The sequence below is a fragment of the Rhinatrema bivittatum genome, chromosome 8 (assembly GCF_901001135.1).
Source record: "Rhinatrema bivittatum chromosome 8, aRhiBiv1.1, whole genome shotgun sequence".
Lineage (NCBI taxonomy): Eukaryota > Metazoa > Chordata > Amphibia > Gymnophiona > Rhinatrematidae > Rhinatrema > Rhinatrema bivittatum.
In genome coordinates, this window is record NC_042622.1 from 160,362,071 (window position 1) to 160,389,734 (window position 27,664).

At 41.9% G+C, this 27,664-nt stretch overlaps 1 protein-coding gene across 3 annotated transcripts in view; it reads left to right on the top strand.

Annotated features, from left to right (window-relative positions):
* NAGPA (N-acetylglucosamine-1-phosphodiester alpha-N-acetylglucosaminidase) overlaps positions 1-20,340 on the top strand; it is a 61,006-nt gene extending 40,666 nt beyond the window's left edge. For all 3 annotated transcript variants that reach the window (XM_029613343.1, XM_029613344.1, XM_029613342.1), the window contains 5 exons: positions 55-102; positions 3,899-4,027; positions 16,454-16,585; positions 19,141-19,216; positions 19,718-20,340. In XM_029613343.1, coding sequence (XP_029469203.1) covers positions 55-102; positions 3,899-4,027; positions 16,454-16,585; positions 19,141-19,216; positions 19,718-19,880 — 548 coding nt within the window. In that variant the 3' untranslated portion in view covers positions 19,881-20,340. The remainder of the gene's footprint in view (positions 1-54; positions 103-3,898; positions 4,028-16,453; positions 16,586-19,140; positions 19,217-19,717) is intronic.
* The last annotated feature ends 7,324 nt before the right edge of the window (positions 20,341-27,664 follow it).

Sequence of the window (27,664 nt, forward strand, 5' to 3'; positions counted from 1 at the left end):
ATTTTTTTTTATTTTTTTTTTTATCTGAACTCTTTTTTTTTTTTTCTTTTGTAGATGGATGTCTTTGTGATGCTGGCTGGATAGGCAGCAGCTGCACTAAAGGTAATTTTAGACCTCATTATCCTATCTAGCAGGGAAAATATCCCATGTCTTCCACAGTATGTTCTCCCAATGCCAGAGTAATATGGAAAGCTTTCTACTTCCATGGGCAAATGTTCATTTACTGTGTTTTTCTTCCCATATGTTGAAGAGCTGTTTCATGGTCCATCCCCCATGGGGAGTTTTATGTGCTACACATCAGCATTGTTAAAAATAACCAGTTATGATACTTTTTTAATAAAAAAAAAAAAATTATAGTAGGGGATTACTAGATGGAAAATCTGTTATTTGCTATATTTGTGTTTGGTCACACTGTCAGTTATGCTGGAAAATGCCTATTTCCTGGGTCATCTCATGATTTAATTTAATGCATCAGACTTTTTGCCTCTTGGTTTCCCACACAAAATTGACCCATGGGGATGTCTGTGTGTTGCGCAGGTCCAGACCATCACTACACCAATTAGCATGTGCTAATTCGCATCACATTATTTGCATTTAGCATGCTTTTACTAAAAGTAAATAACACATGCTATAAGGAATCAGCACACACTAAATACAATTAATCTTTGCTAAATACATTTGCTATATAACAGCGTGCACACACTTTTGCTCAAGGGGAGATATATGAGCCTGAGAGATGGTGCATTTTTGGGGGTGAGGAAGTCAGTGCAGTGAGACTACACACATCCCCTTCATTTTTTTCCTGTCATTTTTGATGGGCCTTTACACTAGTAATGTAAATAAGAACATTCTTTTTGCAGGAATGCCAATACATATGTGATTAATCAAGCCTTTTAAATTTTTATTCAAGATCAATTATAAACCAAACAAATATGGTTTAACGTTAATGTAATTATGAGAAATACATAATATAAAATTTGATCTCTGCAACCTAGATCAGTGCATTTTATTTTCTCTAAAAACACACTTTTTTCCCCTGAATTTTATGGCAAAAGGAATTTGAGAAGAAACTGTAAACTTGCATTGCCAGAAAAAATTACAGCTCACAGGAGTATCATTTAATTTTATTTATTTTTAAATTTTTTATTTTATATGCTGCTTTTTGGCATTTCAAAGTGGATTACATTCAGATATTTCCCTATCCCAGAGGACTCACAAGCTAAGGCCTAGATTCATCAATTGCTATATTTATCACGGGAATATGACGCGTTAGCAGCCATGATAAAAAAAAGGGCATGGCTATGCAAGTTTTTTATATTCCACATTGTGTAGGTAAAAATCGTAACCTGCAATAATTTTTTTAAGACCATAAGAACATGCCATACTGGGTCAGACCAAGGGTCCATCAAGCCCAGCATCCTGTTTCCAACAGTGGCCAATCCAGGCCATAAGAACCTGGCAATTACCCAAAACTAAGTCTATTCCATGTTACCGTTGCTAGTAATAGCAGTGGCTATTTTCTAAGTCAACTTAATTAATAGCAGGTACTGCACTAACCACATCCTCTGGCAACAAATTCCAGAGTTTAATTGTGCGTTGAGTGAAAAAGAACTTTCTCCGATTAGTTTTAAATGTGCCACATGCTAACTTCATGGAGTGACCCCTAGTCTTTCTATTATCTGAAAGAGTAAATAAGCGATTCACATCTACCCGTTCTAGACCTCTCATGATTTTAAACACCTCTATCATATCCCCCCTCAGCCGTCTCTTCTCCAAGCTGAAAAGTCCTAACCTCGTTAGTCTTTCCTCATAGGGGAGCTGTACCATTCCCTTATCATTTGGTCACCCTTCTCTGTACCTTCTCCATCGAAATTATATCTTTTTTGAGATGCGGCGACCAGAATTGTACACAGTATTCAAGGGTGCGGTCTCACCATGGAGCAATACAGAGACATTATGACATTTTCCGTTTTATTCACCATTCCCTTTCTAATAATTCCCAACATTCTGTTTGCTTTTTTGACTGCTGCAGCACACTGAACTGACGATTTCAGTGTGTTATCCACTATGACGCCTAGATCTCTTTCTTGGGTGGTAGTACCTAATATGGAACCTAACATTGTGTAACTATAGCATGGGCTATTTTTCCCTATATGCATCACCTTGCACTTATCCACATTACATTTCATCTGCCATTTCGATGTCCAGTCTCACAAGGTCTTCCTGCAATTTATCACATCTGCTTGTGATTTAACTACTCTGAACAATTTTGTATCATCTGCAAATTTGATTACCTCACTCGTTGTATTTCTTTCCAGATCATTTATAAATATATTGAAAAGTAAGGGTCCCAGTACAGATCCCTGAGGCACTCCACTGCCCACTCCCTTCTACTGAGAAAATTGTCCATTTAATCCTACTCTCTGTTTCCTGTCTTTTAGCCAGTTTGTAATCCACGAAAGAACACCGCCACCTATCCTATGACTTTTTACTTTTCCTAGAAGCTTGTTGGTTCTTCGGGATCTGCTAGTATTTGTATTTGCCCTGTGGTCTATATTAAGAACTAAGAAAAATGACAAGACTCACTGGGGTACATTTTAAAACACAGCACGTGTGCATACTTTTGTTCGCGCACCAGGCGCGAACAAAAGTACGCCAGATTTTATAAGATACGCGCGTAGCTGCGTGTATCTTATAAAATCTGGGGTCGGCGCGTGCAAGGGGGTGCACATTTGTGCAACTTGCGTGCGCCGAACTCTGCGCGTGCTGCCCGTTCCCTCCGAGGCCGCTCCAAAATCGGAGCGGCCTCGGAAGAACTTTCCTTCTGCCACCCCCCCTACCTCTGTCGCACAAGTTACACCTGCTAGAGGCAGGCGAAACTTTGCGCGGGCCGGCTGCCGCGCGCCATGTTCCGGTCCGGGGGTTGGTCCGGAGGCCGCGGCCACGCCCCCGGGCCGAACCCACGCCGGCAGCACTGCCCCTGGATGATGCGCCAACCGCGTAACGCCCCCCAACACGCCCACCCCAAGAAAGCCCCGGGACTTACGCACGTCCCGGGGCTTTGCGCGTGCCGGAAGCCTATGCAGTATAGGCTTGGCGCGCACAGGGCCATTTTAGAAGGGTTACGTGTGTACCTTATGCGCATAACCCTTTTAAAATTGTGCCCACTGTCTTTTTTTATTTATTTATTTTTATTTTGTTGTGAAATGAGAAGCTATATTTTTCTGTATATGTACAAAGCAAAACTAGCGCTTATGAGAACACTAGTGAAAATACAGTAAACTTATATATATATATATATATATAGATATATCTATATATATAGATATATAGATAGATAGATAGATATATAGATCAGATGTTTATGAGAACACCTGAAACAAAATGACAAACACAATATATCAGCATAATATGCAAAAGTAATTACCCCAACTAATGGTGTGTAATTTTATACAAAGCCTAGCAGAAACTATCACCTTTACCTGAAGGGCGTCTCCTTGCCCCCCCCAGATGGGTGAATTAGCAAAGCGAGTAAAGAAGGAGGGGGAACTGTGTGTCCAGTGAGGGAGAAAAGAAAGAGTGAGGAGGGGGGCGGGGGCTTGTGTGTTATCTTTTGCTCGGCAGTACTCCCTATTAGCTATGTGCTGGCCTGGTGCACAGTAATGGAGTCTAAACTGTGCCTTCTGTAACAACAAGATGGACAAAGGTGGGAGCCGGAGAAAATTAAAGCACAAAGCAAGATCTGCCTCACGGTGACGCAAAACTATTTGCAGTCATAATGAAAACTGACAGTATTTTTCTCTCAAAAAGGCAGAAAATTATTATACACTCATACACAGCCCTATTCAGAATAATCCAAGCCTATTGTTTTAATGCCATTCTGTTATCTTCCTATTAGTGTGCAGTCATGGTTTCTATGGTGATGGCTGCTCTAGAGAATGTCGCTGCGAAAATGGCGGAACTTGTGACCAAGTCTCTGGATCTTGCACCTGCTCCCCTGGATACATGGGAGAATTTTGTGAACAAGGTGAGTGCTAATACTGCAACCTGAAGCTACTGATCAGTGTTTTGTTTGGGGTTTTTTGTTTGTTTTTTTTACTTTTTATTTAACAGACAGCAGAGTTTCTTGGCAATTTATACATCCATAAGATGCATCTTGACAGAATACACAGGGTCTTGGACATTTGCATATTAATAAGATACATCATACATAGAAATGCATAACCCCACATTTATTTATTTACTTACCTGCTCCCTCCATGTTTTGGCCTGGGGTGCATAAGACCTTCAAGCGACCTAATGATCAGCGAGTGTGCGTTTAGTACAATTCCTCTGTTAAGGGTGTTCCTTTTTATCCTGGACCAGTACTTTCTTCATATTTTGTTGTATGCATCAAGCTCCCCCTTGAGAGTATAAATATATATATATATTTATGCTATTTCAAACCGCTGCTTTCTCCATTGTTTTATGCTAGGGGTCTCTTTCCATAAAAGAGCAATAATATGCCTGGCACCATGAATGAAAAGAGTAATAAGCCTCTTATTTATTGGAGCAATATCAGCATTTTTCCAGTAGCCCAGCAGACAAGGAGCCAATGTTAAGGAAATGTTGTAATCAGAAATTATTCTAATCTCCAGTTCAACTGATCAGTGTTTGAGTATAATAAGGAAAAGGTACAAATGGAATATAAGTATTTTTAAATAAATAAATGTACAGTAAAATATTGATTGCTGGTCATATTCTGTTCTCGCTTCTGAATACCAATTTGCTGGTGCCTCTGTCACAAAATGTGTCTAAAATTTTATCAGAACAAAAACTGAGCAGAAATTACTTCAACACATTTTGGAGGTAATTTTAAAAGGAGTTACACAGGTGGAGCCAAGATGGCGACGTGAACGCGTGTGCTCATATTACCTGCTCCGCTGTTTCTCGAAAAAATATTTCCAACTTTCTAAAATGCCTCCGAAAAGGAAGGGGAGACCCAGGAACTATCCCTCGGCTGCTGTGGTCACTCCGGGGCAGCGAACCATCGAGCAATGTGCTGCAAAACCGGCGAACTTGGAGCCAAGAGGTCCGGCTGTCAGGTCACAGGAAGGAGACTGTGACCTGACCTCGGAAGGAATATCCCTTAGCCCCCTCGATGAGCGACTGCCTCCGGCAGTGCGTGGGACCTCAACACCGCAGCTGGAAGCGAGTCCCGGGGTGGATAGCGCTTTCCAGCCTGAGGGAGTGGCAGAGAGGAGAAGCCCCGCACAGACCTCCATAGAGCACGGAGAGAGTGGCGTCGGAGTGCAGGACTCGGAGGAAGGAGGAGACCAGAGGAGCATAGGAGGTGAGAGACCTGTGGTGTGCCCTCCCCCTCTACCCGATGCCACATTGAATTTCGTGAAACCGGAGGTGGTAACGTTAGATTCACTATGGAATCTTTCGTCTGCTTTGGTCAAGGCTCTGGAGGACTGTTCTGGGAAAATTGCATCGCTGTCGCATCAAATGGACATATTAAATACTAGTTTTCAAGAGCAAAAACAGGATACCTCTGGGAAAATAAAAAACATGGATATAGAAATAAAGCAAGTCAAGCAGGTACAGGCAACATTATACAGGACTGTGTTCTTATGAATAGAAGACTTGAAAATATGGAAAACGTAATGAGGCATTTAAATTTGAGAGTATTAAATTTCCCAGGGTGGTTGGAGAATTGCCGAGAGTGACTATTAAACGATATTTCCTGGAGGTATTGGAAATTCCCCCTGAACAATCTCCACCCCTGGATAAGGTATATTTTCTACCTATTCGTACAAACCAACAAATACAAATGCCTCCTAACGCCTTGGAAAATTTGACAGCTTTTCTTGAAACATCTGCGCCTGAAATAGTAGAAAGAACTACTTTATTAATATCCTTCTTTAATGAGCTTGATTTAGGTAAAGTCATGCGTGCCTACTTTAAAAAGATCCAAATTATGTTTATGGGAGGAAATGTGAGGATTTATCCTGATTTAACTAAAGCGACGCAGGTGAAAAGAGAGAACTTTTTAGCTTTGAAATCGGAAGCTTTAGCAGTAGGGGCATCTTTTTTTTTTAAGATTCCCCTGCAAATGCGTAGTAAAATTTGAAGGGAATAATTACATATTTTTCCAACCCGACCAGCTCAAGAGCTTTATTGAAGCCAAAAAGGTGTCCCTGCAAATAAGCAGTGGGTAAATCGCTTATAAATAATGTCCGGTTAATATAGTCGCCTTTTCTTGATTATAATATTGCCTGTATTCTCCTTTAATTTGCATGTACTTCACCCCCCCAGATAATAGGGGTCTAACGGGTTTATAACAAATGATATAGTATTTCTGTTATGAGATGTTAATTGGGTAAAATGGATTTCTTCAATTGTTACTGAACCATATTGCATGACAAAGTGGATACTTTGTAAGTTGTTAAATTTAATAAAGATAAAATAAAAAAAGTTATACATGTAAATGTAGCATACTATCGTAGCAGTTTTAAAAAGCCATTTACATATGTAAAGTGCACTGACACGTAAATATCCTATGGAAAATTCAATGGCATATATTATAGCAATTTTCAAAAGCCCTCTTGCACAGGTAAAATGCATTTACCCATGTAAAACTCAGTTTTAAGCATGTAATAAATGCTTCTTAAAATCAGACCCTTTTAGAGGAAAAGGCAATTTATGGCTTTGGTGATTTAGTTAAACACTTTTCCCCAGCAACACAAGCTAATTGCATATTTGCAGATTGGAAGGATTGTTTTTCCTACTGATTTCAGAATTTTTGTGTTTGCTTTTCCTTAGATTACCACACAGAAATTAAATAGCTTTTATATAATTAGAGGGAAGTTGAACATGATGGACCTCTGATTTGTCTTATTGCAGTTTCTGTGATATAATGAGCTATTAAAATAGTAAACTGAAAGAAAAATATATAGGATATATTTAATTTCCATACTGTCTGCAATATGTACAGTTGTAGTATATCATTATATATTGAGGAAAAACAAAGTATATAATTGTCTTAAAAAAACAAATGTTTACCAAAGCAGTTTTAAGGACTACTAAGGTCCCTTTCTCAAACTTTGCTTAATGAAAGTATCTTCTAACTAGTAACTGTGTTGATTCCCATTTAACTTGTTTTACAATTAAGGATAATACATCTTGTCATACAAATATGACAGCAACTGTTGATCCATTTTTGAAAACAATCTAAATCTTCCAATCTACCATCCCAAATGATGAAAATGTCATCTATATAGCGTCCGTAAGACTTCCCGCGGCCGAAATTTTAAAGAAATCCTGTTACAAAACAAAGATTTAACATCAAATATTACAGTACAGTATCACATGCCCATGCTCCCATTATTCCAAGTTATGTTCATCCAAGTTGTTCGCTTCCCTGTTCAATGTAAGACAATTGTTGTCATTGTTCGCATATTTGTTGAATGTAAACCGAACTGATAAGTAACCCTGTTACTTGAAGTTCGGTATATAAAAGCTATAAATAAAATAAATAAATATTATGTGGGACAAACTACAAGATCTTTTCGGCAACGCATCTGCGAGCACAGAAGCTGTATAAAGCATTTCAAGGAAAATGCACCACTCGTTGCCCACTGTGTCCAATTAAACCACACTTTTCAGCAACTTAAATGGTTCGTTATTGACACAGTCAAACCACATATAAGAGGCGGGGATCGGGCAGCATTGTTGTATCGCATGTAGCATTTTGTATGGAGCTGGACCCTTCTTTGATATTTCATTTATTTATTTATCCAGTTTTATATACCGTCGTTCAGTTTCGCCATCACAACGATTTACAAAGTTTTGATGTTTAACAGAGTGTTCAGAAATTCATAATTTGATGAGTTTGATGAGTAATCTTGGAACAAGAAGACTTTGGCATTGTTGTACATCAGGGTTTTCCCATTGCGAATCACCTGCAGAATATCTGACTTGTAAACAAAGTCGAGAATTTTAGCAAATACTTCCCTTGGATGTCCAGAATTGTCCCACCGGACACAAGACAGTGGGCCCTCTCAATTTTAAGTGGCCCTCTCGCTATCACTAGGCCCAGCTCACTCACCAACCAATTTTCCAAAAATGGTCACAGCTCTTTGTCACCCAGCAACTCAGGGAGGCTGACATATCTTAAATGATTGCGGTTTCAAGCTCCTCAGCCTCTGCTCTTGTTGCTGGAGCCAGTTCTGTAGGCCTCGTAGATCCTCACAGGCTGTGGTGATGGCATCATGGTTGTACAACACTCATTTTTCCACCTCTGTACAGTGAGATTCATTAGAAGTCATGCGGGCAGTGAAGTCTTCAAGTTTATCGACAATTTTCTGAAATTCAGGGGCCAGAGCTTCTTCAACCACCATTTTAAGATTAGTGAGCCGCACATCTTGTAAAGAACCTGGCAGTACAGAGGCGGGTGAATTAGGTTTCTCCTTCTCCTTGTTTTTTTTCACAAAACAAGTCATCATACCGCTGACGGAGAACAGGAATGTTAGGTAGGCGCCCACAGCCTGTTGAATAGTTATAAAACTGCTAAAAGATGCGATGGGGGGTGGTTAATGACACAGGGGAGATCGGAGCTAGGCAAGTCACATCCTACCCGCTCAAGGTGTCACGTGATCAGTTCAGATTTATTTTGTAAGGAACTGGGCAACCTTTTGGGGAAGGGGGAGTCTTTTCAATTAACCAGGGTGGAACCAGGCTGCTGGGACTAACCTTTAAAAAGGAGATAGAGCAGTTTTTAAACTAGAACAAAGGGGAAAGCAGACAGTCACTCAGTAGCGCATGGTTCGGAAAGAGGTATCGTCAAGGGATACTAATGAAACAGGAGAGTTAGAGCATCCCAACAGAGAGGTGAAAGGTTCCAATAAAAGCAAAATTCCTCTGTACTCAGGCAAGCCAATCCACACCAGTGGGTTATACACTCCTACCAGCAGAAGGAGCAAGAGTAACACTGACTCACAGGCATCACTGACCTATAGCCCTGCCCGATACCAGCCAGCAGATGATGGTCATGCCTCTGCCTACTGGGGATTGCTTGTGGTTTAAAAAAAAAAAAAAGCTAGAACAAAGGGGAAAGCCCACAGTTGCTCAGCAGTGCATGATTCGGAGGGAGGTATCTTCGAAGGATACTAATGAAGCAAGAGAGCTAGGGCATCCCAATAGAGAGGTTCCAATAAAATCAAAAGTAATCCATGTGCCCCAAAGTGATATCAGTTTGGCAGGAGGTACAGGGATGGCTCTCGACGGTTGTATTGACCCCGGTGAGAGCTGAATCCCGGCATGCTCTTTTAGGTCTTCCGCTCCCTGACCATAATAAAGACACACACAAGTTTTTATTACAAGTTTTTATTGCAGTACGTTCAGAGATAGCTCTTCACTGGAAGGGGGCTACCGTTCCCAGTTTGGCTAAAATTCAAAACAGACTCTACACATATTACCAACTCAGTAGACTCACTGCTGTGCATAGGGATCGGTTGGTAGCGTTTCACAGGATATGGGGCCAATACACCAAGTGGCTTGCACTTCAGAATTGATACACTTCTTGGAATATCGAAGATGTTATTTTTGCCATGGAGTTTCTTGACTTTCTTTGATACTGGGGTTATATTATCATGCTGATATATTTTCCCTCTACCTATTCTATTACTAGTGCCTTTCCTTTTGGTTGCCTGAGTGAGTTTTCTCACTGTCCTAGTTCTATATCTCGTATATCTCTGCCTCGTTCCTCTTCTTTTCCCTTCAGTTTCTTATCTTTATCCTCCTTCAGGTTTTTACTTGATATATTCCCTGATGAGTAATGGATCCCAGTTGTGTTAGGGGGGTGGGGGGAGGGATGTCTGGGTTAGGGTGAGTGTATAAATGACAAAATGGTCAATCATGACTCAATATTGTTTTATGCAGTTCCGAGTTTATGGTTATTCACCAGGTGCAATTACTGTTCTGGTTTATGCATTATGTTTTATGTATCCTTCTGTGTTGAATTACTTTTTGCACTGATTGACAAATAAAATCTTTAAATACAAAAAAAAAAAAGTAATCCATGTGACATCAGCAACTGAGGTAATCAGAGGTACCATAAACTGCATTGGAGAAAGTACAGAGAAGGGGAACCAAAATGATAAAGGGGATGGAACTGCTCCCCTGTGAAGAAAGGCTAAAAAGGTTAGGGCTCTTCAGCTTGGAGAAATATTAAACAAGTACTTCAGTTCTGTGTTCACTAAAGAAGACTTTGGAGAAGTGCCATTGCTGGTTGACAAGACCATAGATGGGAAATAGGGTAGGTACAACTCCTTTTACAGAAATGAATGTAAGGGAAGAGCTAGGAAACCTGAAAGTACACAATGACATGGGACCAGATGAGGTAAATCCCAGGATACTAAGGGAGCTTAGAGATGTCCTGGCGGGTCCGCTGAAAGATCTGTTGAATAGATCTCTGGAAATGGGAGTGGTGCTGAGAGACTGGAGAAGAGCAGTTGTGGTTCTGCTTCACAAGAATGTAGCAGAGAGGAGGCTGGAAACTACAGGCCTCTAAGCCTCACCACGGTGGTGGGGAAATTTCATGGAGACTCTGCTGAAAGAAAGAAAAGTGAATGATCTAAATCCAGTAAGTTGCTGGATCCAAGGCAGCATGGATTTCCAGGGGAAAGAACTGTCAGACAAATCTGATTGATTTTTTTGATTGGGTGACTAGAGAATTGGATTGAGGAAAACTGCTCGATGTGATTTACTTGGATTTCAGCAAAGCTTTTAATACAGTCCCAGATAGGCGGCTAGCGAATAAAATGAGAAGCTCGGGAGTTGGTGCCAAGGTGGTGGAGTGGTTTGTAAGCGAAAAGAGGGTTTCTCTAATCCGTCTGATACTGTGCACCTCATTTCCCCCTCCCCCACACCTTTTGGGGGCCGGCAGTATTACAGACAATCCAAATAGCTCAGAAAAGATCATGTATTTTATCCACAGAATCAAACTTTCATTTGTCAGACTTTGCAGGGTTAGCATTTAGAAGAAAATAAACAGCACATGTCTCTAAGGTCCTTGCTACTTAGCATCAGTTTCTACTAAATAAAGCTCTGCATCATTAGTGGTTTGAAACATGCCAGACCTTAGCCTGCTTAGAGTATTAATAAAGCTTGCTAGCTCCACCCAACTTTGGGAGATTCCCTTCTGTTTACCTCAAGAGCAGTCTGGCTGGAGTTCTGAGGGACCATCTTGAGGGAAAAAGCTAGCTTCTTTGGCACTGGTACTGGCTGAGCTGAGGAGATGTCTCTCAATTCTGGAGCCATCTCTGGCTTCGTGGCAGGTGGCCAGATATCAGGCAGGGCTTTCTTCTCTCCAGTCTCGCCAGACACCCCCGATCCTCTACCTCTTCAACACAGGGAGGGGCAGGGTTGTTGCCTCTGCATCATCAGGTGCTGACTGTTTGTTCTTGTTTGCCCTCCCTGTTTCTCCCTCCTCCCTCTTTTAACAGCCCAGACATGCATATGTAAAGAGCTCATGCACAGTGGTGGGCAAAAGGGAGTCATTTCTTCACTCCAGGGTTCTGGCCCCCCTTTTCTTCATTGGGGGTCACTGCTTCTGCTGTGTGCAACTCTGGACTGGGTCCGGTCACATCTTGACCAGCCCTGCTTTGCCATGTTATCTATTCTCTTCATTTCAGATTGCTGATACCTCTCTCCCTTCCAAGGGAGGGGGGGGGGGGACAGTATCAGCCCCTGTCTGATGAACTGTCTTTGGATAATATATCTAGATTTTATAAGGTTTTGCACAAGTATCTGGAGGACAGGGCCATTCCTTTTCCTAACAAATACAAGGAGGAGGGACAAAAGATTCAATATGTCCTCCAGGTTCATTTAGGAATTGTATTATGTTCAGGCAAGCAAAAAGGCTATTGTAGCATCCAGAACAGCAGTTTGCATTAATAAGAACATAAGAAATTGCCATGCTGGGTCAGACCAAGGGTCCATCAAGCCCAGCATCCTGTTTCCAACAGAGGCCAAAACAAGCCACAAGAACCTGGCAATTACCCAAACACTAAGACGATCCCATGCTGCTGATGCAATTAATAGCAGTGGCTAATCCCTAAGTAAAATTGATTAATAGCAGTTAATGGACTTCTCCTCCAAGAACTTATCCAATCCTTTTTTTGAACCCAGCTACACTAACTGCACTAACCACATCCTCTGGCAACAAATTCCAGAGCTTTATTGTGCGTTGAATGAAAAATAATTTTCTCCGATTAGTCTTAAATGTGCTACTTGCTAACTTCATGGAATGCCCCCTAGTCCAGGGGTGGGCAATTCCGGTCGTCGAGGGCCGCAAACCAGTCGGGTTTTCAGGATATCCTTAATGAATATGCATGAGAGACACCTGCATACACACTGCCTCAATTGTATGCAAATCTATTTCATGCATATTCATTAGGGGTATCCTGAAAACCCGACTGGTTTGCAGCCCTCGAGGACCGGACTTGCCCACCCCTGCCCTAGTCTTTCTTTTATTCGAAAGTGTAAATAACCGATTCACATCTACTCATTCAAGACCTCTCATGATCTTAATATCTCATGATCTATCATATCCCCCTTCAGCCATCTCTTCTCCAAGCTGAACAGCCCTAACCTCTCCAGCCTTTCCTCATAGGGAGCTGTTTCATCCCTTTATCATTTTGGTTGCCCTTCTCTGTACCTTCTCCATCGCAACTATATCTTTTTTTGAGATGGGGCGACCAGAATTGTACACAGTATTCAAGGTGCGGTCTCACCATGGAGCGATATAGAGGCATTATGACATTTTCCTTTTATTCACCATTCCCTTCCTAATAATTCCTAACATTCTGTTTGCTTTTTTGACTGCTCTGCAGCACACTGAGCCGACGATTTTAAAGTATTATCCACTATGATGCCTAGATCTTTTTCTTGGGTAATAGCTCCTAATATGGAACAACATGGACCCCCGACACGGGCCATTTTTTGAGAAAACTGCGACAGGAAGAAAACCCACACAAAATTGAGGAAGCTTTTAAAACCAAAGGATCAGAATATGTTAGAAATCTCCCAAAGCAATGTAGAGGAAAGGTAACATTGTTGTGTCCATCGGTCTTCGACGGCTTCGCCCCCGCCTACCTCTCTCTACTTGCGGCTCCTCCCACTCACCTTGGACTGATGGCCGCCGCGGCGTCTGCTTGCCGTTCTCTCCGGTGTCCCCGGACCGGCTTTGGTGCTGCGTCCCGCCATTCTCCTTCAAGGTACCTCTAGGGTGCGCACGCCGCCCTCATCTTTAACTCTATGTTGGCGCAAACCTCAGGGGAGTCCCCCTGTTCTGACGTCACGACTTCCGGATATATCTGCCTACAGTATTTGCTAGCTCGTTGAGTTAGCAACAGGATTCTTACGGATGAGATTTGCTCTCCGTTCCTAAGCTTCTCTGCCACTCCAGCGCTATCTGGAACTCTTTACTATCCTTTGGGGTCTCTAATGGGGTACCACTCCTCAGGGGCCTCTTTGCTTCTTTCGGGAGCTATCAGGAAACCGGTACTCGCTCCTCGAGGGCCCATGTTCCCTGTGTCGCTACCTGCAACCCCTACCCTTTTACTTGGAAGAACGAACTTACAGCTACCATCAGTGAGTACAGTAACCATCTCTTTCCACAGTACTGATTCACTGGAACCAGGTACTCGCTCCTCGAGGGCCTGCTCTCTGCTCCAGTGCCAGACCTCTTGTCTAGTGGAATCTCTGTTACTGCAAAGTGAGTACAATACAACTGAGTCTCTCTGCTCTAAGGGATCAGGTACTCACTCCTCGAGGGCCTGCTCTCCTTGTCTCGGAGTTTCTCCTATTTCTACATTGGGACTCTGAATGCTGTTCTCATTGTGTGCTCATAACTCTCAGTCTCTTTCCACTACAGCACTGCCCTGCAGACGATCCGCTGTTCCAGTGTTCTGTGTGAGACGCACCCAGCCGGGCTCTACAACCACTACTCACTACTGCCACCTCTGGTGGTTACTCAAATTGTTTAATAAAAGATTCAAATCTGTGTTTGTGTGTCCAGAGTCTAGCCTGACAGCGTACTCTCTCACTGCACTGCCCCCGTGGGCGTGGTCAGCTGCCACAGTGTCCAAGGATCCACCCAAACACCATTAATCATAGCAAACATTCAACAGCATTTTTTGTGCTCATCTCTTACCTGCAGCAACAATCCCCAACAAGTTGGTTCATTGAACTATTTCCTTATCAACAAAGATTTAGTTACTTCCTTCTATGTTGCTTTGGGGAGATTTTCTAACTGTTATCAATCTGATTGCTAGATGCTCCCCCCCTGGAGGAGAGCACATCTGTTACCAATCTGCTGCTAGGAGTTAGCGATCTGTATAAGTCTGCTAGGGAGCTGGCAACCAGGTATGGATCACTCTGCCAAAGGAGAGGGACTAACAATTGTAATACTCCGTAGGCGGAGTTAATGATCTGTAGTGGGTTGGCTTCCCACAGAGTGGCAATCTATATAATACCACTCTAATAGTGTAAGGAATGAACCCTAATGTAAATTGGTGAATCCCTGGGCCGATGGCAGATGACAGCGCCCCCAGGAGGATGTCCTGAGAGGGACCACCAGCTAGGCTGGAGTATGGAGACAAACACAGTTCTTTATTAGACAGGAAGTAGAACCACCAGAGGTGGCAGTAGTGAGCTGATGTGCCCGGCAGGGCTGAAGTCCTTCTGATACTGGAATTGCGGTCTCTGGGTTGCTGAGCTGCAGAAAGAGACTATAGGTAGTGAGTAGACAGGGTATGCTGGATACATAACCAGTAGTAGATGATACACTCACAATTGTAGATAACTGTAATGGCTTCTATGCAACAGAGAGTCTTCAGTATATTCAGGAACAGGAGCCATAGGCAAGTACTGGTTCCTATATGCAGTCTGGAATGAGAACTCACAATATCTGTGTATGAGTTGGCTTTTGGAATAGAAGAGAGTCTTTGGAGGGTTTTAGGAACATAGGCCCTCGTGGAGCGAGTACCGGTTCCTATCTGCAACCTGTAATAGTAATGTACCAGATATAGGTATGCGATAGCTTCTGCAATAGAAGATAGTTGAGAGAGGTTTTAGGAACATGGGCCCTCGTGGAGCAAGTACCGGTTCCTATCTGCAATCTGCAATAATGACTCACGATCTCCGTACTTGCGATAACGTCGTAGACAGAAGGGAGTCTTTGGAGATTAGGAACATAGGCCCTCGTGGAGCGAGTACCGGTTCCTTTCTGTAATATAACTCACAGTGTTCACATCTGCGCTCGCTTCCAGGTAATAAGTCTTCTGAGCATTCAGGGACGTAGGCCCTCATGGAGCGAGTACCGGATCCCATCTTAGCAATCTGACATCAAGAAGAGAGAGCGGGGCCCCCGAGGAGCGGGTATCCCTTGGTAAGTTTGTGGAGGCAGAGCAGCGGAGAAAGAATTCCCCTTGCTAACTCAATTCGTAGTTGCAAGCAAAGACCTCTTAAGTTGGAAGCGGATGACGTCACTATGGGGGGACGCCCCCGAGGTTCGTGCCCTTGCTGATACAAACTCTGGAGCGCGCGCGCACTCTTACGTCATCAGGAACATGGTGGATCTGCAGCGTCGGGCCAGCCCGGGAATTTCGGGGAGAAGCGGCGAGGAGAAGCCGCAGCAGCATCTGTCCGTCAGACCCGAAGGGAGTCGTCACAAAGGTAGAGAGGGTGGCGTGAGGGCGAGAACAGGCATGAACGCAACACTAATATATTCTGATCCTTTAGTTTAAATGCTTCCTCAATTTTGTGTGGGTTCCCTTTCGACGCAGTTTCCTCGAAACACAGCCCGTTTCAAGGGACCATAAAATTATTAATACAAACTGCTGTTGCTACAATAGCCTTTTTGCTTGCCTGAACATAATAAAATTCCTATATGAACCTGGAGGACATTGAATCTTTCGTCCCTCCTCCTTGTATTCATTAGGAAAAGGAATGGCCCTGTCCTCCAGATACTTGTCCAAAACCTTATAAAATCCAGATATATTATTAGTCTTGATCACATCCTCCAGCAACACATCTACAGTTAATTGTGCTTTGAAAAATACTTTAAAAAATTTGTTTTAAATCTTCTACAAGTTAGTTTCATGGCGTGTCCCTTAATCGTAATACTATTTGAAAATTTGACTGCTGTAAGTTAATAAACAGAAATATGTGGTAAGGAAAATTCCTATTATCTTATAAATCATATATTTTGTTCTTGAAAACATACAGTTACATATATGTCAATATATTTTAAGAACAGACATATCACAGTGCATCTAGATGTGAAATTTTGAGTGGTTAAAAATACCTCCAGTGGTTTCTATTAGAAAATTGTCTGTTGCTAGTTTGACACTTAGATATGTCATTAACAAATGTTGCTCTGTAATAATTTGCTTTCTTTTTGAAGAATGTCCTATAGGGATGTTTGGTTTAAAGTGTCAGCAGAGGTGTCAGTGTGAGAACCTGTGTCCCTGCCATCGAGAGACCGGCAGCTGCAATGTGATCTATGAAGCTGAAGTGAATAATACTTTATATAAAGGTACTTTTTGCATAAGGCTCCTTAGTTTTACCTGCAACTTACACATAGATCTATTTTTTTTTTTGTATTAAATATAACTTTTCCCCGTAGCCTGAACCTTCTTGGACTGGCTTCTTTTGGCACTTAAGCACTGCAACATTGTGACACTGCCTTGGGAGCCTGAATAAAGTAATTAGGCCAATAATCAGCATGTTTATGCAGAATCCTGGCTGCGCAGTGGAAGGTATTATCTTCTGAAAATTGGTGCTAATTGGCCAACTCTTTAGCCCATCCTGGGAAAGCCTTTGAAGTTTTATCTTTTTGCCCAGCTAAATGTGGCTACCTTGTGAATTTAGGAAGGTTTAATTTGGGTGCTGATTGGGGGACAGTTTTGAAAAGCAGAGGGTTAAACAACTAACTCCCAAAGTAAACCAGTTAAACCTTTTGAAAATTGACCCTAGCATATGATATTCCTAAGTTTACAAGAAAATGTTAAAGGCATAAGCAACACTGAGCACATCAACACAGGACCGCAAAGCAGGGGTGGAGTGGAGGTGGAATGATTCACAGAAAGGTTCCATCGCCACCCTATCTACTCTGCAGCATTTCCAGCAATCATGCCCTATGACTCTGGAACTTTGCCCAGCACATCCATCATCCACACTGAAAAAGATACCAATATGATAGGAAGCCCTGCTCACCTGAATTTTCCTCAGAGTAAAGGAATAAGGCATGTCATCAGACATAGTCTGAATACCTCTACAAGTGACTAATATTCCCTTTTACCACTTGTTTATATTGACGCATACATCTTTGACTTGGGCATGAAGATCGCACTGTGACAATCTTTCACATTGCGTAACGTTTGGGCATGAAGATCATGGTTGTTGGACAGCATTCTGTTGAAGAATAATTTGGAGTTAAGATAAGTGGAAGTCTCCGTTCTTATCATGGACTTATATGTTTGAACAGGTTCAAAAAATATAAAGATTGGGAATCATTCTTATTTTAATTTGCACGGGTGAGAGAAGCACATAAAAAATTCTTTAAAAGTTTTTCCAACGATTGTTCCAATGATATGGACTGACCTATGATTAAATATACAGCCATTATCACTCTGCTTTATAACACCACACAATGATGCCTATTATGATGGTCAAAGATGTATGCATCAATATAAACAAGTGGTAAAAGGGAATATTAGTCATTTGTAGAGGTATTCATTATTGACTGACTTTTTCCATCAAGACAATTGGTCATTCTTAGCATATTTATAGTGATCAGACATAGTCTAACATGGCATATGTATGTTTTTCAGTGGAAAAGAAGTGCCAGAACACTGGTTCTCAGTCTGGTTCTCTGGATACATCCAGTTAGTTTGGTTTTCAGGATATCCACAGTAAACATTTAAATTTGTATGCACTGCCTCCATTGTATGCAGCTATATCTCATGCACGTACCTTGTGGATATCCTGAAAACCTGACTTGAGTAGGTAGATCCCCAACGACCAGATTAAGAACCAGGGAACAAGGGGTTCATGATATAGAGGACAATTTTCAAAACTGTGGGTAGGTGCAAAGTGCATGGATACTTCTCCCTATGGATCTTGATCATTTCTCAAAGGGAAAATATTGTATAGTACAAGTGCACAGAAGCATTGTCTCCTCCTTTTATTCTGCTGGCAATGAAGCTCCAACCTACTGCTCTGTATGCATCAGATATATTGGGGTAAACCCCTCTCTCCTGCCTTTAAACCTATGTTTTAATTTAAAAAGCTTATTTCAACTCTATTTCTGTATTGTGGTGCTATACTCAATTTATGTGATCAGTTGTTATAAATTCTTATTATTAAGTCTCCAGCTTTTTACACACCTATGCTGCTATTTCATCTGCACCACTGATGTTCCTTTTATCTCTCTGTTCATCTCAAAATGTTCATCTTAGAATACCAAATACCTGGGAATTCATTGTGTTATTTCCAAGCCTCCAGTTAATATAGAGTAGTCATGCTTATAACTGCTATACTTGAACAAAGAGCTACAGAGAGATATTCAAATATTAACTTTTTAAAGTTTACAACTGAAATTACTCCAGTTTATTCTATCCTACTCAGTTCTGTACAAAAAAAAGTAATGGTGAGAAACCTGAGAGCTGATGCAACTCCATTTCAAAGGCTGAATATCACACACATGACAGTTCCCACTGTTCCCAGGTCTACCTCTGCCTTGATACCCTTGCAGGCTCCAAATGTATGCAGATATTTGGGATTCAGAGTGATTCCCCAGGCCAGCATTGCCTGTCCCTTCTCTAACCTTGCTGTTCATGGTATCTGTCTCCATTTCAGCCCCTCTTCTTCTGTCGTCATGGTCACAGCTTGCATATGCCCAATTGATTGCACTCTGCCACTCCTTCCCTAATTTTATGGATAGCATGTCAAGTAAAAGCTTTGCAAAACAAAAAAAAATCCACTAACTATAATAATAGAGGGAATAAGTCGTGGAATTTATAGACAAAAATGCACTCATTTACTTGGCATTACAGCCTCACTCTGTCTAATGTACGCTTTGTTTTATAGCTGATCAGTGTTTGGCCTCCATATTTACTTCTTTCAAAGAACAGAATCGGATTCTAGGACACAAGTTTTTGACAGAGTAAGGTTTGCATATTTATGTTCTACTTTTATAAATCATTGATCATATTTTAAAAGTAAATGCCAATTGCAGGACATCCATCTGAGAATATGAAGGAGCAAGAAAGGGAAAGAGGAAAAAAGATGACTTTGTTAGAAAAGATTAAAGTCTTGTGTAAAGTAATTTACAGCTGAAGTTTCTACTGTAATAGGGGTTGCATATTGTGGTTCTCATAATCTCTGACATCAGTGATATTCAGTCGTAAGCCATACCTGGATCTGATTTTGCTCGTTACCCGTACTGTCTTCTCCTGGAACTTTGATTATTGTGGAACTTGCCAGCCTTTTGCCAGAATTTATCACTGTTTTTCAGCTGTATCAGTCTGTTTTACTCTTCTTTTTTTTTTTTCAATCTATTCCATTTCTCTTCTTGTATTCTAAACCTTCACCCCCTTTTTATATTAATAAGTTGGTTTTAAATTATCTCATTTCACTTCTCTGATCACTGTAATTCCTTTTGCAGGCAATCCTGGATATTACTGAGCACTGGCCTATTTCTGCTACTTGTGATCAGTGCCATGGGAAATGTAATGATGATGCAGTACAGCAGGAAGGAAAAACACAGGCATAAGTATGCTTATCATCGCTTAGAAGAACTGAACGAGAATTCTGAATCCTTGGACTAGCGGCTGTTTGTTTCTCCAAAGCAGCTGCTTTCTGAGTCAGAGAGATTTCCAATCAGGGAGGAGGAACTCTGACTATGACCTCCAAAAAAACAATGTAACAAACTGAAAAACTCAGGAAATATTTTTAGCTGGACACCAGCAAACCAAATTGAATTCCCAAATGAATTGTATTTAGTTTTCTACTGCACAACTTTGTAAGTTGGTATGTTTTTTAACTGGCTATTTTAGTTGTCAGAAACAAATCTCATACATTATATTATTTGTGGGAAAATTCAGTGCAAAAAAACCTTAAAATTCTGCATACTTTGTATTGGTCAAAATAACACACTATACAGGACAGTCTAAGTAATGTAATACAGAAAAAAATTATTACTTAACGAGGCAGAGTTTTAAATATTTTGAGCAAAATTTCCCTAGAAGTTCACGGAAAGTGCTCTTCCACCCCTCTCTCCCTATTCCCCTGGCCAGTCTCCTTTCACTTTGCCCTCTCAGGTCCCAACTCCTCCACCTGTCACTATCTCTCCCCTCCCCCTCCAGGCTCAATCCCTTCCACTCTATCTTCACTCCCAGAATTTGACCCCTCTCTCAGTACTGCCCCTCACACAGGCTCCCTCTGTCCCAGTCTCTCTCATACACACACACAAGCTCTCTCTGGCGCACATACACAACCCCTCATACAGGCTCCCTCACTTTCGCACGCACACACGCTCCCGCACTCTCGCACGCACACGCTCCCCCTGCACTCTGTCGCACACACACACACACACACACACGCTCCCGCACTCTCTGTTGCACACATGCTCCCGCACTCTCTCGCACACACACACACACTTTCCCGTACTCTCTCTCGCGCACACACACACCCTCCCCCTCTCTCGCGCACACACACACCCTCCCCCACTCTCACGCACTCACACCACACTCCCGCACATCTCTCGCTCACACACACGCACACGCTCTCCGCACTCTCTCTCGCTCACACACACCACACACGCCCGCTCCCGCACTCTCTCTCGCACATACACATCCCCTCATACAGGATCCCGCACATACACATCCCCTCATACGGATCCGCACACTCTCTCTCGCACACACACATATACCTCAAAAAAGAATCCCTCTCTCTCTCGCATACACAACTGCAAACTGGCCCCCCCCCCCCTAATACAGGCTCCATCTCTCTCTTGTGCACACACCCACACAGGCTCCCTGCACATACACCCTCATATAGGCTAGCTATGTCTCTCTCTTACACACCCCCATGCACACTAGCTCTCTCTCTCGCTCACCACCCCACTACACATAGGCTCCTTCTCTCTCTCTCTCTCTCTCTCTCTCTCAAACTCACATACACACACACACATATCCCTTAACACAAGTTTTCTTTCTAACACATACAAACACCCTCACACAGGCTCCCTCTCTGACAAACAAGTGCCCTCACATACACACAATCCCTTTTTCAAACACACCAACTCACAATCTCTCAGACACACTCCTTCACAATCTCCTCACATAGGCTCCCTCTCTCTAGCACCCAAACACACACACTCACATATGCTCTCTCTCACCTCCCAGGCTCACAGTCTTACACACACACCACTCACTCTTGCCAGAATCTGCTCCATCTTCACTACAAGCGGGATAGCCTCCGCAAGCGGGTACCCCTGCGCCTGCTCCTTCTTCTCCGTGAGCTGGACAGCCTCCGTTCGCGGCACGCCTGGGCCTGCTTCATTTTTGGCACGAACTGGATGGCCTCCGCTCACAGCGAAGATGGAACAGGCCCTGGCATGCCATGAGCAGAGACTATCCCATTCCACAGTGAAGATGAAGGCCCAGGCGTGGTGCGAGCAGAGACCATCCTGCTCGCAGCATGCTGGGGCCTGCCAAATTCTGCACAGATTCTGTGTAGCTGCGGAGGAGGGGAATGCTGCACTCTGCACTAGCGTAAATTTCCCACAGGACTAAAATTATAAACCAGCTTTAGGGATGAATCTAATTACATAAGGTTTTGTTTAGAGATTAGACTAAACAAACCTCCAATATTGACAAAAACGGACCTCAGAAATAAAAGGAATCTTACAGCATCCAGTGTTTAACCCTACAGCTTCAGAAATCTTCTATTGCATTAAATCATACAGGGGGTAATTTTGTAACTGTTCACATCGATTCAAAGTCAATTACCCATGGACTTTACACCAGTTTTCAAGTGGATTGTACATGTATACTTTCCCTTTGAAAATTATTCCTGTAAGACTTCCCTGACGCATTTATACCTGCTAATTTATGCTTTTAAAAACTAAAACGTATGTGGGTAAGAAAAAGTACAGGTTCCTTCCCATCCCCACCCTGGGGAAGAACTCATATTGAGGCCCAACATGCATACTTTTACCCGCATAGAAGACCAATTCCTTCGGCAAAGCACCATTTTACCCACTGAAATGGCTGTGAAAATTACCTTCTTTTTTTTTTTTTTGTCAAAATACTTTTTATTAACAGGGAAACGGCAGACAAAAATGCCGAGCAGTCAGCCGAAGGTACAAAGTACATTGTTGAATCTTTACAACCATAGTAACATGTCCAAGGATAAATGAAAACTACCTTCATAAAAGACTGTTTTCAGATTTTATTTTATTTATTTATTTAACAGTTTTATATACCGACCTTCATCGTAAATAACCATATCGGATCGGTTTACAATTAACAAGAATATAACGGGGGTAACAATTCAAGTAAACGAAAGGTAAACAATAGGTAGGAATGAGTCAAAGTTACAATCAACAGAGTAAGAGAACTTGGGAGCTTGCAACAAGCTGGAAAGAAGATAAGGCAGGAAATAAATATAAAGTGATACCATAGGGCGTACGGGTTAAAGCTTAATGGTGCTTTAACTTGGAAGAGTCACTACATGAGAATGGTCGCTCCCCTGTGAAGATATCCAGGTAAATTCCTGGGCAGAAAGCAGTATGCATACTTTAAGTGGCAGCTGAAAGGGAAAGGATTTAAGTGGGGAAGGGAAAGTACATGCAGGTATTTAATTTTAAAAACCCTGAAGCCATGAAGCAGGTGCAAAGCATTTGGCTCTGAATTTTGAAAGGGAATCTCTACAGAGAGTTTCTTTTTAAAACGAGTGTGCAAGTATGTTTATGTATGTAGAATTTTTATCCTGCACGCTCCAATATTCGTGGTGGGGAATGAAATAAAACATTCATAAAACTAAAAATATACATAACACTAAATTCCAGGGACCGCTGTTAATCAGCTCAGCAAGGTTTAAGCATCTAATTCAAAGGCACGTTGAAACAAGAAAGTTTATAATGCCTTCTTGGGTGCCTGTGTGCCAGTCATATGCCATAGTTGCTCAAGCAAAGTGTTCCAGAAGATTGGACCAGCAAAGGAAAAAGCCTGCTTACATGTCTCAGCCAGGTGCACAGATCACAGAGAAGATACCTCCAATAGACCCCAGTGAGTGGATCTTAAAGGAAGATTAGGATTATAAAAACATAAGACATGAAATCCTTTGCAATGGAGCATGATTTAACAGTTTGTAGACCAGCATAAATTTAAGCCTCCATTAGAAGAGGAGGGAGCCAATGGCGGGGCCAGTAAATGGGAGTAATATGGCCCCTTATATCTGATCCATTTAATACACGAGCTGCAGAACTTTGGAAAATTTGAAGAGCTCTGAGAATATGTTTAGGAAGAGCAATATAAAGTGAGTTACAATAATCAAGACAGATAATTCCTCTAAAAATCACTAGGGTCCAGCAGAGACTTTACGCTGCGGCGCATGTGTAATATGGCAAAGGTTTGTAACTGTGGGCCTGCAATCTGCTCTGACAGATCGAAATTGTCCCTAAAGGAGCAATTTTTAATAAGTTTTATGTAGCAGCAAATTAGGTAGGAATTTTCTCCTGGATTATTATCTCAAGATATGTGGGTACAAAAATATCTACATCTTTTGCCCCTGCTATTTGTGTGGCTGGGATTTTGGAGGAAAACTACGAAGTGTAATTTGAAAATGTTAAAACAATTATCAAAAAGTTGCACATGTAAAAAGCATATACATGCACATATGCTATTTTAGAAACCTACAACAATCATGTGTAAGTAAGGGTGCGAAAATAAATCTATGCATATAAAATAAGGGCAGCCCAAGGGCATTCCCGGGCAGGGCCAGCATTTACATTTGTAAGTTGCTATTTTATAAGCAATTTACGCATGCAGATTTGGCAACTTACTCATGATTATTACACCTACTCTTTATCTTGAGTAAGTGATCGTAAAGGTCTTAAAACTGAAATACAGATGAGGTGAGGGTTCTTGGTGAAATGGGGGAGTTGAGGCTGAAGAGCCAGGAGGATCTCGATGACCTGCAAATGGTAGACTAATTGGTAAAACTGATAATTTTAATGCCGTGTGCACATTAGAAAATCTCCAAATGTAGTCATGTAAGACCTGACTTTCAAGGGATAAATGTGTGTAAATTACGCTGGTAAAATCTCCACATGTATATTTTTAAAGACAGAAGAAAAATATGTGGGTATAGTAGCTGTGCACCATTTATCTGGATAAGTTTCGATTTTTCCAGCTAAGTAGCGGCTTTACTGCTACTTAACCGAATAAGTTCTGACTTGTATGGGAGATAAGTAGCCCAAAATAATATAGAATAAAGCTTGTCCATTTTCCTTTTAAGAAAAAAAAAATCTCACAATGCACTCATGAAACTAAGGGGCAGTTACTTGTTTTATCCTGTTGAACTCATAAAAAGGTTTGCAACATAATGCCAAATGATGATTATTAAAGCATATTGTGCATCTTTGTTCTTGAGAACAATGTATAAATCATAGTTATTGGCCTTATCCAGACTGAATTTAACCTGGGAGCTGCAGCACTTAGAACCCAAATTGTAGGCAGGAACTCTGAAATTTGCAACACCCAGAAACCAATGTATAACAAGGAACTGGGATCTACAGCAACCTTTGAGAATTCAACAGTGCTCTTCTAGTGCCACCTCGAGCTTTATTAGTGAGACGCCAGTGCTACTATGCAACCACTCTCTTCCATGTGCATACACTGCTTCCACTCTTTCTGATCTCTTCAGTGCCGCAGAGAGCACATGCTTCTCCACAATAGGCTTTTTTTCTTTCCCTTCCATTCCTCTTTCCCTGCTTTCTTTCCTTCCCCCTTCTCCACACTGGTGAATCCCTGTCTTCAGTGTAGCCCACTAGCAGGAGGCTACCCTAGTACACAGCAGCAGTTCCCCCCTTATCCCACTGACAAAGACGTTAACTTTCAAACTGGCGCACATGTGCATGCGAGCGTCGGCCTGCACCCAAGGACGCAGCTATTTTATAACTTGCACGCGTATGTGGGCACATGTTATAAAATACCCTGGCCGTGCACACATACTCCAAACTTTAAGTAAGCGTGCAAATGCCACTTCTGTGCAAATTGGAGAATTTTAAGAGTTTGCCCAGTTGACAGAGGTCCTCCAAACCCCCCCCCCCCCCCGGTTTGATGGTCTTCACTCCCCCCTACTTTTCTTTTTCTTTTTTTAACTTGCACATCATCCATAGAGAAGTAAAGTTACGTGGCAGGTGACCTCAGCACATGCTGGATAACATAAGTATCTACATGCATGTCTCTGGTTCAGGCCCACATCCCATCCACTTTTGAAAATGTCTGAGATGCATGATGGGGAAGATAAGTGCGTATCTTGCCAGCTTTTAAAATCCGTTCGGCATGCGAGAGCCCGACTTATTCGCTCATCCCCTAATTAATTCGTGCATTGGGCTTTTAAAATTCACCTTAAAGCTGTTAAGGCTTCTCACATTTAACAAGTGACTTTCTCAAGAGCTGAACTACAGAACTTAGAATCCAATGTAAAATTGGAATTGCAGATTTATAATCCAAAGTATAAACATGTATTTAACATGTAGTTGAAAGCCAGCTAGATAAATGTACCTGGTTAAAATTTCCCCCCACCCCCAGCTCACTGCTAAATTTGTGCAGATAAATCTGCTACATACAGAAATTCGCCAATCAAAAAACATGTGGGACCAGAGGTATTCCTGGGGAGGGTTTTTCACGTAACCAGTTTGTGTGGATTTTTAGCACTAAACAACTAAATTTTAAATTTAGTTAAGCTACATTTAGGGGGATATTCAGATTGAAATCTAGCTAGTTAGTTTTGGCTTATCCTACCCACACAGCGAATTTTTGAAAACTTCCCCCAAATATTTGAAGCAGCACAGGTTTAGTGAAACGGAAACTGAAATGGATTTGTCTAATTATTTATTTATAAGAACTTTTTACCCGCTCCCTCCAAACGTTCAGGGCAGGGTACAGTAACAGTAAGTTTGCTTACTGTGAACTGTGTTTCCATAGATAGGATGAGTGATCTGTGGGTGAGATCATCCAGCGACACCGAATGAAATTGTCTCTCCAAGCTAGTAGAGCTTTGAGCTCTACTGAGCATGTGCAGGAGTTCCCGTTTGGGCGTTATTTTGAGTATTTTCAATCTATATGAAAGCTAAAATAAATAAATACATATATATCTAAGTAGTTGACTCTCCAGGGAGGATGGCAAGCATCTCATGTCTAATCCTGTAATCCATGGAAAACAGCATTTATGATAAGAAAATTTGCTTTTTTCCATCGTTAAGCAGGGCTGAATTAGACATGATCTGTGGGGAGTCTCAAGCTGAGGGTTGCAGCGGACTCCTTCATGGAGAGTAGATTACTACAAGAACAAATTGCACAAAACTGCTTGTCCAAAGTTACTGTCAGGTCTTGAGAGGTTGCCCAGACAGTAATGGAGTGTAAAAGTGTGAACTAATGACCAAGTTGCACTTTTGCAACCATACTCAAAATGTACTACCCTAAGATGAGCCACTGCAGAAGGCAAAGCTCTGAGTTGATGAGATTCAACCAAGTCTGTCTTCTGCAATCCTGCTAAGATGTAGCTGAGCTGACACATTTCGGTAAGCTGGTGGACAATGTACAGTAAGCGTCTTTGATGTCAAGTCGGGTAATGTTGCATTTCACCATTAGAGGATAAGCTTGGCAATGTTAGAGTTCTTTTCATATGCTAAATGAACATGTTACTGTTGTGGAGGCATAGCCTAGTGGTTAGAGTAGTGGGCTGGAAACTAGGGTTCAAATCCCACTGCTGCACCTTGTGACCTTGGACAAGTCACTTTACCCTAAGTTGCCTCAGTTACAAACTTACAGGGTCATTCATCAAAATGCGCAAGGGACTGAATGTGCATTAAATGTGGTCTATCGCATGATAAATAGCAAAACTCAAGCTAGCATGCAAATTTTAGTTTTAATATGCAGGTGGGAGGAGTTAATGCAAATTAAGATTTCTTATCGTATTCCACAATAGATTAACACACACTAACGAGGGATTTAACTTCAGAAATAACTACACCTTTTTTTTGGTGGTAGAAGAGAAAAAAAGTTTTTATTGTGTGCCCACGGCTGTTATTGCAGATTGTGGCTATTATATTGCGCGATAAAATAAGGCCTTTTATCAAACACACCTACCATGCCCTCCCAGGCCAATAAAAACACCTTTTCTTATGTGGCCTGTCCTCTTAAACCTATTATGTTTGCAACAAGTTTACTTGTTGGGGGATACTGGATGCTTCAGAATGCTCTCCACAGACAAGACCAACAACCACAAGAACAGGCAATGGAAGTACCAAGCCCTCCTGAGGAAGTCCTTGCAGTGAAGCCTGAGCCCCTGGCCCCACAAGGAGAGGGTCAGGGCCTAT